General features: G+C 39.0%; 1 protein-coding gene across 7 annotated transcripts; it reads right to left on the reverse strand.

The window, feature by feature from the left end:
* On the reverse strand, positions 8,038-10,511 carry LOC107641765 (glycine-rich RNA-binding protein 3, mitochondrial-like). Of its 7 annotated transcripts, none has more exons than XM_021123375.1 (5): positions 10,005-10,297; positions 9,469-9,611; positions 9,291-9,359; positions 9,080-9,186; positions 8,038-8,099 (listed from the first exon to the last, which is right to left on the reverse strand). In XM_021123375.1, exons 2-4 carry the CDS (start codon positions 9,608-9,610, stop codon positions 9,107-9,109), a joined length of 291 nt encoding a protein of 96 aa, XP_020979034.1. In that variant the 5' UTR covers position 9,611; positions 10,005-10,297; the 3' UTR covers positions 8,038-8,099; positions 9,080-9,106. The 7 variants fall into 7 exon arrangements, with proteins under 7 accessions (XP_020979034.1, XP_020979032.1, XP_020979033.1 ...); XM_021123373.1 differs by lacking the exon at positions 8,038-8,099 and adding an exon at positions 8,128-8,349; XM_021123374.1 differs by lacking the exon at positions 8,038-8,099 and adding an exon at positions 8,430-8,543.

The raw sequence follows: 11,096 nt of genomic DNA on the forward strand, positions 1-11,096 counted from the left end.
TTTTTATTTTACCCTTGCCTTTTAGTTTAAAGGGCTATTGGTTTTTTCTGCTTGCTTTTTTTTTTCTTTCTTTTTCTCTTTTTTTTCTCTTTCTTTTTTTTCGCCTCTCTTTTTTTCTGCAAGTTTTTCACTGCTTTTTCTTGCTTCAAGAATCCTTTTTATGATTTTTCAGATCATCAATAACATTTCTCCTTTTTCATCATTCTTTCAAGAGCCAACAATTTTAGCATTCATAAACAACAATTTCAAAAATATGCACTGTTCAGGCATTCATTCAGAAAAACAAAAAGTATTGCCACCACATCAAAATAATTAAATTGTTTTAAAATTCGAAATTCATGTACTTCTTTTTCTTTTTCAATTAAAAACATTTTTCATTTAAGAAAGGTGATGGATTCATTTTCATAGCTTTAAGGTATAGACACTTAGACACTAGTGATCATGTAATAAGACACAAACATAAATAAACATAAAGCATAAAAATTTGAAAAACATAAAATAAAGAACAAGGAAATTAAAGAACGGGTCCACCTTAGTGATGGCGGCTTGTTCTTCCTCTTGAAGATCTTATGGAGTGCTTGAGCTCCTCAATGTCTCTTCTTTGCCTTTGTTGCTCCTCTCTGATTTCACGGAGGATAGTGGAATGCTCTTGTTGAGGTCCATGAGTGGGCTCTCTTGTTTGCTCCATCCTTTTCTTAGTGATGGGCTTTTGAGATGAATCTCTCCATCTCCCGTGACTCGGAGGTGGAAGCTTTTGCCTTCCCTTTCCTCTTTCTAGAGGTTTCTCCGGCCTTAGGTGCCATATATGGTTATGAAAACACAAAAAGCAATGCTTTTTCTACACCAAACTTAGAAGGTTTGCTCGTCCTCGAGCAAAAGAAGAAAGAAGGGAGGAGAAGAAGAAGAAAATGGAGGAGATGGAGATGTGTGAGTGGTTAAGAGGTGATGGGGAAGGGTGTTATAGGAAGGTGTGAAGAAGAGAGAGAGTAAGTTAAGGTTGGTGGGGATCCTGTGGGGTCCACAGATCTTGAGGTGTCAATAATTTTTCATCCCTGCACCAATTAGGCTTGCAAAACGCCCTTTGCTGCCAATCCTGGCGTTAAACGCCAGGTTGCTGCCCATTTCTGGCGTTTAACGCCAGCTTCTTGCCCTTTTCTGGCGTTAAACGCCGGTCTGGTGCCCATTTCTGGCGTTAAACGCCCAGAATGGTGCCAGACTGGGCGTTTAACGCCCATTCTGCTACCCTTACTGGAGTTTAAATGCCAATAAGCTTCTCCTCCAGGGTGTGCTGTTTTTAATATTGTTTTTCATTCTGTTTTTGCTCTTTCAGTTGTTTTTGTGAGTTTACATGATCATCAACGTACAGAAAATATAAAATAACAATAGAAAATAAATAGATATAAAATTGGGTTGCCTCCCAACAAGCGCTTCTTTATTGTCTTTAGCTGGACCTTGACTGAGTTTTATTCTAGTCTCAGTTTTGAGCATTCTTGCTCAAAATTGCTTTCAAGATAGTGTTTGATTCTCTGTCCATTAACAATGAACTTTTTGTCAGAATCAATATCCTGAAGCTCAACATATTCATATGGTGACACACTTGTAATCACATATGGTCCTCTCCACCGGGATTTTAATTTCCCGGGGAATAATCTAAGTCTAGAGTTAAACAGCAGAACCTTCTGTCCTGGCTCAAAAACTCTAGATGACAGTTTCTTGTCACGCCACCTTTTTGCTTTTTCCTTATAAATTTTTGCATTTTCAAAAGCATTGAGTCTGAATTCCTCTAGCTCATTCAGCTGGAGCAATCTTTTCTCTCCAGCTAACTTAGCATCTAGGTTTAGGAATCTGGTTGCCCAGTAGGCCTTATGTTCCAGTTCCACGGGCAAATGACAGGCCTTGCCATACACAAGCTGGTATGGAGAGGTTCCTATAGGAGTCTTGAATGCTGTTCTGTATGCCCACAGAGCATCATCCAAGCTTTTTGCCCAATCCTTTCTACGGGCAATTACAGTCCATTCCAGGATTCTTTTTAGTTCTCTATTAGAGACTTCAGCCTGCCCATTTGTCTGTGGGTGATATGGAGTTGCTACTTTGTGGCTAATTCCATATCGTACCATAGCAGAGTATAGCTGTTTATTACAGAAATGAGTGCCCTCGTCACTGATTAGTACTCTGGGGACGCCAAATCTGCTAAAGATATGTTTCTGGAGGAATTTCAGTACGGTCTTAGTATCATTAGTGGGTGTGGCAATTGCTTCTACCCATTTAGATACATAGTCTACTGCCACCAGAATGTAAGTGTTTGAGTATGATGGTGGGAAGGGACCCATGAAGTCAATACCCCATACATCAAACAACTCAATCTCTAAGATCCCTTGTTGAGGCATGGCATAACCATGAGGCAAGTTGCCAGCTCTTTGGCAACTGTCACAGTTACGCACAAACTCTCGGGCATCTCTATAGAGAGTAGGCCAGTAAAAGCCACATTGGAGGACCTTAGTGGCTGTTCGCTCACCTCCGAAATGTCCTCCATACTGTGATCCATGGCAGTGCCATAGGATCTTCTGTGTCTCTTCTCTGGGTACGCACCTACGGATCATCCCGTCTGCACATCTCTTAAAGAGATATGGTTCATCCCATAAGTAGTACTTTGCATATGAAATTAGTTTTTTTGTCTGCACCCTGCTGTACTCTTTGGGTATGAACCTCACAGCTTTATAATTCGCAATGTCTGCAAACCATGGTGCTTCCTGAATGGAGAATAGTTGCTCATCTAGAAAGGTTTCAGAGATCTCAGTAGGAGGGAGGGACGCCCCTGCCACTGGTTCTATCCGGAACAGGTTATTAGCTACCTGGTTCTCTGTCCCTTTTCTGTCTCTTACTTCTATATCAAACTCTTGCAGAAGCAACACCCATCTTATGAGCCTGGGTTTTGAATCCTACTTTGTGAGTAGGTATTTAAGAGCAGTATGGTCAGTATACACAATCACTTTGGAACCTACTAAATAGGATCTAAACTTGTCAATGGCATAAACCACTACAAGTAACTCTTTTTCTGTGGTTGTGCAATTCTTCTGTGCATCATTTAAAACACGGCTAGCATAGTAAATGACGTGTAAAAGCTTGTTATGCCTCTGTTCCAACACTACACCAATGGCATGGTCACTGGCATCACACATTAGTTCGAATGGTAATGTCCAGTTTGGTGCAGAGATGACTGCTGCTGTGACCAGCTTAGCTTTCATGGTCTCAAATGCCTGCAGACACTCTGTGTCAAATATAAATGGCGTGTCAGCAGCTAGCAGATTGCTCAGAGGTTTTGCTATTTTCGAAAAATCCTTTATAAACTTCCTATAGAATCCTGCATGTCCCAGAAAGCTTCTGATTGCTTTTACATTGGCAGGTGGTGGTAATTTTTCAATTACCTCTACCTTAGCTTGATCCACCTCTATTCCCTTGTTTGAAATTTTATGCCCAAGAAAAATTCCTTCAGTTACCATAAAGTGACATTTTTCCCAGTTTAAAACTAGGTTGGTCTCTTGGCATCTTTTCAGAACAAGTGCTAAATGGTCAAGACAGGAGCTGAATGAGTCTCCAAATACTGAGAAGTCATCCATGAAGACTTCCAGAAATTTTTCCACCATATCAGAGAAAATAGAAAGCATGCACCTCTGAAAGGTTGCAGGTGCATTGCACAGACCAAAAGGCATCTTTCTGTAGGCAAATACTCCAGAAGGACATGTGAATGTTATTTTCTCTTGATCTTGAGGATCTATTGCAATTTGGTTGTAGCCTGAATAGCCATCCAAAAATCAGTAATAGTCATAACCTGCTAGTCTCTCTAGCATCTGGTCTATGAATGGTAAAGGAAAATGATCCTTTCTGGTGGCTGTATTGAGCCTTCTGTAGTCAATACACATATGCCACCATGTAACTGTTCTTGTAGGAACCAGTTCATTCTTTTCATTGTGAACCACTGTCATGCCTCCCTTTTTGGGGACAACTTGGACAGGGCTTACCCAGGGGCTATCAGAAATAGGATAAATAATCCCAGCCTCTAGTAATTTAGTAACCTCTTTCTGCACCACTTCCTTCATGGCTGGATTTAGCCGCCTCTGTGGTTGAACCACTGGCTTAGCATCATCCTCCAATAGGATCTTGTGCATGCATCTTGCTGGGCTAATGCCCTTAAGATCACTTATGGACCACCCAAGAGCTGTCTTGTGTGTCCTTAGCACTTGAATTAGTGCTTTCTCTTCCTGTGGATTTAAAGCAGAGCTTATGATCACTGGAAAAGTGTCACCTTCTCCCAAAAATGCATATTTCAGGGATGGTAGTAGTGGTTTGAGCTCGGGTTTAGGAGGCTTATCCTATTCTTGAGGAATTTTCAGAGGTTCTTTTATTTCCTCTGATTCCTCCAGATCAGGCTGAACATCTTTAAAGATGTCCTCTAGCTCTGTTTTAAGACTTTCAGTCATATTGACCTCTTCCACTAAAGAGTCAATAATATCAGTGCTTATGCAGTCATTTGATGTGTCTGGATGCTGCATAGCTTTGACAGCATTTAACTTGAACTCATCCTCATTGACATTGCTGCAGGTTTATTCCCTACAGAGGTGGTTGGAAAAGCCTTCTTAGAGGGGTTACTATCAGCACTTGCAGGTGTTTGATCCCTCATTGGTGTTTGAACGCCAGGATTGGGTGCTGGATGGGCGTTTAACGCCAGCTTTCCACCCTTTTCTGGCGTTTGAACGCCAGAACTGGGCAGGGAATGGGCGTTTAACGCCAACTTTTCTCCCTTCTCTGGTGTTTGAACGGCAGAAGTGGGCATCCACTGGGCATTTAACGCCAATCTTTCACCCTTTTCTGGCGTTTGAACGCCAGAATTATTCATCTCTGGGCTCTTGCTGTCCTCAGAGGGATTTTGGGCAGTGGTTTGGTCATCCTCTGTCAGTTATTCCTTTCTTGGCTTTCTGCTACTTTGAGCTGATTTATTCAATGTCTTCCCGTTCCTTAATTGGACAGCTTGGCATTCTTCTATTATCTGTTTAGATAGCTGCTGTCTTGTCTGATTCAATTGTGCTTCTATATTCTTGTTAGCATTTTTATTGTCTTGGAGCATCTCTTTAAATTCTGCTAATTGTTTTGTCATAAGGAGTAATTGCTGATTAAGTTCAATGATCTGTTCTTGAGGATTAGGATCAGTAGTTACTACCCTAGCCTCTTCTTTTATGGAGGACTCACTGCTAGGGTACAAATGTTGATTTCTAGCAACCGTATCTATGAGTTCTTGAGCTTCTTCAATCGTCTTCCTCATGTGTATAGATCCACCAGTTGAGTGGTCTAGAGACATATGAGCTTTTTCTGTAAGCCCATAGTAGAAAATATCTAACTGTACCCACTCTAAAAACATTTCAGAGGGGTATTTCCTTAGCATCCCTCTGTACCTCTCCCAGGCATTATAAAGGGATTCATGATCCTCTTGTTTAAAGCCTTAGATGTCTAGCCTCAGTTATGTCATCCTTTTTGGAGGGTAAAATTGATTCAGGAATTTGTCTGATAACTGTCTCTATATTTTTATGCTTGCTGTGGGTTGGTTATTTAACCACCTCTTAGCTTGATCTTTTACAGCAAATGGAAACAGTAATAATCTGTAGACATCCTGATCCACTTCTTTATCATGTACTGTGTCAGCAATTTGTAAGAAGTGTGCCAGAAACTCAGTAGGTTCTTCCTGTGGAAGACCGGAATATTGGCAATTTTGCTACACCATGATAATGAGCTGAGGATTTAGCTCAAAACTGCTTGCTTTGATGGGAGGTATACAGATGCTACTCTCATATGCAGCTGTAATGGGGTTAGCATATGACCCCAGAGCCCTTCTAGACTGCTCATTTCCACTTAGGTCCATGATGGAGAAAGGGAGATGATGTGAATTGCAAATAAAATATATATATATTTTTTTTTTGTAAATAACCGAAAAAAATAAAACAAAATAAATGGAAGATAAAATAGAACTTTCGAAAATTAGAAGAAAATAAAAGCAATTTGAAAACTAAATTAATTAATTGATTAAAAAGATTTTGGAAATTAGCAATCAAAAAGATATGATTGAAAATTATTTTTAAAAAAGATATGATTGAGAAGATATGATTGCAATTAAAAAAAAGAGATATGATTGAGAAGTTATGATTGCAATTTAAAAAAAAAAAGATATGATTGAAGAAATTAAAAAGATTTAATTTTTGAAAAAGATTTGAAAAGATCAATTTTTGAAATTAAAATTTTGACTTGACTAAAAAAAGATATGATTTTGAAAATCTTTGACTAATTTAATGCAAAATTTTGAAATTTATGAGTAAAATAAGGAAAAGATATTTTTTTGATTTTTGAATTTTAATGAGAAAAGAGAAAAATAACAAAATGACACTAAACTTAAAAATTTTAGATCAAAACAAAGAGAACAAACAAGAAAATTTTGAATGTCAAGATGAACACCAAGAACACTTTGAAGATCAAGATGAACACCAAGAACAAATTTTTGAAAAAATTTTTAAGTAAATAAAAGCACAAGGGACACCAAACTTAAAATTTTTAGAAAATCAAACACAAGTTTTCGAAAATTTAAAGGAAAACACAAAGAAGACACCAAACTTAGAATTTTTTTAAAGATCAAGAAAGACTAAGAATATGCAAATTCGAAAAACTGAAAGAAAATAACAACATGCAATTGACACCAAATTTAAAATATAAAACTAAACTCAAATAAAAGACTCAAATTTAGTGACTCTAAACCAATAAAAAAATTATTCCTAATCTAAGCAACAAAATAAACCGTCAGTTGTCCAAACTCGAACAATCCCTGGCAACGGCGCCAAAAACTTGGTGCACGAAATAACAATCACACTTTTGCAACTCCGCACAACTAACCAGCAAGTGCACTGGGTCGTCCAAGTAATACCTTACGTGAGTAAGGGTCGATCCCACGGAGATTGTCGGCTTGAAGGAAGCTAAAGGCTCCTTCCATGGCAAGCTTTATGTTGGGCATCACCGTTGTCAATGGCTACTTCCCGTCCTCTCAGTGAAAATGTTCCAAATGCGCTGTCACCGCACGGCTAATCAGCTGTTGGTTCTCGATCATGTTGGAATAGGATCCATTGATCCTTTTGCGTCTGTCACACGCCCAACACTCGCGAGTTTGAAGCTCGTCACAGTCATCCCTTCCCAGATCCTACTCGGAATACCACAAACAAGGTTTAGACTTTCCGGATCTCAGGAATGGCCGCCAGTAATTCTAGCCTATACCACGAAGGTTCCAATCTTATATTAGAAACCCAAGAGATACACATTCAAGCTTGATTGGATGTAAAACGGAGGTGGTTTTCAGGAACACGTTCATAGGTGAGAATGATGATGAGTGTCACGGATCATCACATTCATCAGGTTGAAGTATGAATGAATATCTTAGAATAGAAGCAAGCGTGTAGAATGGAAAACAATAGTAATTGCATTAATTCATGAAGAACAGCAGAGCTCCTCACCCCCAACAATGGAGTTTAGAGACTCATGCCATAGAAGATACAATATGAAACGTGTAGAATGTCATGAGGTACAAGATGAATCACTAAAAGTAGTTTTTATAGTAAACTAGTGACCTAGGGTTACAGAAAATGAGTAAGCTAGAGTAGTTAGTATAGAAATTCACTTCCGGGGCCCACTTGGTGTGTGCTTGGGCTGAGCATTGAAGCTTTCACGTGTAGAGACCTTTCTTGGAGTTAAACGCCAGCTTTTGTGCCAGTTTGGGCGTTTAACTCCAGCTTTCATGCCAGTTCTGGCGTTTTGACGCCAGAATTTCTATGCTGACTTGAAACACCGGTTTGGGACATCAAATCTCGGGAAAAGTATGGACTATTATATATTGATGGAAAGCCCAGGATGTCTACTTTCCAACGCAATTGAGAGCTCGCTAATTGGGATTCTGTAGCTCCATAATATTCTCTTCGAGTGCAGGGAGGTCAGAATCCAACAGCATCTGCAGTCCTTTTTCAGCCTCTGAATCAGATTTTTGCTCAGGTCCCTCAATTTCAGCCAGAAAATACCTGAAATCACAGAAAAATACACAAACTCATAGTAAAGTCCAGAAATGTGATTTTTATTTAAAAACTAATAAAAACATAATAAAAACTAACTAAAATATACTAAAAACATACTAAAAACAATGCCAAAAAGCGTATAAATTATCCACTCATCACACATCAAAATATTATATTTACATAACTAAGGTCATTGTAAGACCCATCCCATGTGATATTTTTATGGAACATATTTTCTTCATCACATCATGTCTTTCTGCACGTAAAAGAAATAAACATGTTAGATATCTTGCATTTATGCTTTTGATGATGCAATACATATACAGCAAAATAAATTTTAAATATATTTATAGCTAAATCAATTTGCCTTTGATATACTTTCCTAGACCCTTCATTGACGCAAGATGTTTGAATACCTGCTTGTCTTTTTTTTTAACGCCAAATTAGCCCCTGATAAATTTTCAATCAAATACTTAGGACCCAATAAAAAAACCCTCAAGTTGACCAACGTCAAAACACCAAAAGTAACTAAGCAACAAAAACTGAAGCTTCTTCCCCCACCAGCTTTGTACTGCTGCTAATTGATACATGCTTAAAAGGTGAATCATGTAAACGCCCCACCTAGAGTTTTAGCAGAGGGGTTATGAAATAGAGCACTAGAAACCTAAGAATTCTTTAAATTCAAATCTGGAAGAAGATGTCTTGCTAGGATCAAAGATAAGTTGAGAAATTTACACATAAAACACAAGAAGTAGAAGTGTTCTACATTCCTGAAACTGACACATTTAATTGAAGATCACATGAAATATCTATGGCACAAATTCAAAAAATAATGTTTAAAAAAATTACCTACATATAATTACACAAAACTTTCTTGACAAGTATAGCATCCATACTTCAACAAATTTAAACATGAAACTATGTAGCTCCAGAAATGTATCAATTGACATGATTACTAACACCATAGAAGCAGCAAATCTGCATACCTGCCCATCTAAGGCTTGAATGGCACTTCACACCTCCTCAACCGAACTGTAAGTAATAAACCCAAATCCTCTGGATCTGCCAAAATCACGGTCCACAATTATCCTTGCTACAAAAATCACAAGATAAAACAGCAATTAACATTGAATCACTAACTTGAAACTAATCCCAAACCAACAAAAAAAATAGCAATAAGAGAATCCAACTATTTACCATCAACAACATCACCATATTTCCCAAAAACCTCCCTCAAACTTTGCTCATCAGTGGAATACGAAACACCTGCAATGGATAAACACACCATGTTCATTACATAATTGTTATTATCAACTAAAGGTGAAAAAGTATGCCAATTCATGGATGCAACTCAGGTAATCCTACAACCGCGCACCTCCTATAAACAGCTTCATACTTGGAGCATTTGACATGCACCGTACATACTGGAAAACAGACAGGATTTCACATAAATCCAAACTGATCTTCCTACTTGTCACTTGCCTTAGTATATTTCCAGTTCTACTGAAGAAAGCCATTCTGCAGCTAGAAGAAAAATCAGAAATTGTAATCACTGAAGCTATATTATGTAAATCACATTACTCAAAAAATGCAACATTGAATCCATCCCACATAAACCAGGTAACAAATTCATGAAACCATGAATTAGTACAAAAGGTTTTCCATTTAACCTAACATTCAGCTTATTCTTTACCCAAACAAGCACACATATTTCACAGAAACCGTTAATTAACTTCCACCTAACAAAATATGAAAAATTAGACCATTCTAACCTAGATTTCGTCTGATTTTGGTTCGGGCATAAAAAAGTGTTCTTATATATTAAGATCACCAATTCACCACAAAATAATCATAAATAAATAGCAAAAGGAATCAACAGAAGAGAGAAAAAGAAAAGAAAGATTAACTCACGTTCCTTTCCTTGCTGTGGTGGATTCTCTTGTGCTATGGTGGTAACAGCGGCGGTGAAGGCAGTGGAGGCGATGACAGACACCAACTCAGCTTTTGACCCCTCTCTCTCTCTCATCTTCATGCATTTTCTCTCTCTCTTCGAAGTTCGACGGTGGCTGGATAGCGAAGGAGCGCGACGCCCTACTCTTCTTCCTCGCGGTGACAGGAAGCTTGCGGTGAGACGCGACAGAGGAGCTCGGCGATGCTAGGGTTTCTGCCTTCGTCGATCTTGGGGGCTGTGATGAAGTAGGGGCTGGGAGGAAGGTGAACGACAATGGTAGAGGATGGGAGGAAGGGAAACGATGTACGATGGAGGGGTTGGGAGGAGCTCGACGAAGGTGGGGGCTGGCTCGAAGGAAAACGGTGAGAATGGGGGATGTGACGAAGTGATAGGATTTTTTTTTGTTCTAAGTTATTAATTAGGAGGGAATGGGGATTTTGCTGGGAGTGAAGGGGGAATTTTGGGATTACCTTAGGCCACTCCTAATAACCGTGACTATAGATATCTTTAGGTCACTTTCCAAAACCGTGACCATAGAGCCTTTTAGGTCACCCTTTCGAAAAACCGTAACCATAGACCTTTTTTGGTCACTGTAAAAAACCGTGACCATAGACCCCTTTAGGTCACTCCTAAAACTGTGACATAGACCCTTTTAGGCCACCCACCAAAACCGTGACCATAGACCACTTTAGGTCACCCCCCAAAACCGTGACCATAGACCCCTTTAGGTCACCCTTTTTTGAAAAACCGTGACCATAGACCCTTTTTTGTCGCCGTAAAAAACTGTGGTCATAGACCCCTTTAGGCCACCTCTAAAACCGTGACCATAAACCCTTTTAGGCCGCCCCTCAAAACCGTAACTATAGACCACTTTAGGTCACCTCCAAAACCGTGACTATAGACCCTTTTTGGTCACTGTAAAAAATCGTGACCATAGACCCTTTTAGGTAACTCCCAAAAAAGTGACCATAAATACCCTATGGTCACCCTTTTTATAAAAACCGTGATCATAGCTTTTTTTTTTTTGTCAAGGTAAAAAAAATCGTAGCTAT

This window comes from Arachis ipaensis, chromosome B05 (genome assembly GCF_000816755.2).
Source record: "Arachis ipaensis cultivar K30076 chromosome B05, Araip1.1, whole genome shotgun sequence".
NCBI classification, from domain to species: Eukaryota; Viridiplantae; Streptophyta; class Magnoliopsida; order Fabales; family Fabaceae; genus Arachis; species Arachis ipaensis.

Coding starts and splice junctions, on each gene's coding strand:
- LOC107641765 (XM_021123375.1), bottom strand. CDS start 9,610: ATGGCTTTCTTCAGTAGAACTGGAAATATACTAAGGCAAGTGACAAGT. Junction 9,360..9,468: donor TATGAAGCTGTTTATAGGAG/GTGCGCGGTTGT, acceptor TATCCATTGCAG/GTGTTTCGTATTCCACTGAT. Junction 9,187..9,290: donor ATATGGTGATGTTGTTGATG/GTAAATAGTTGG, acceptor TGATTTTTGTAG/CAAGGATAATTGTGGACCGT.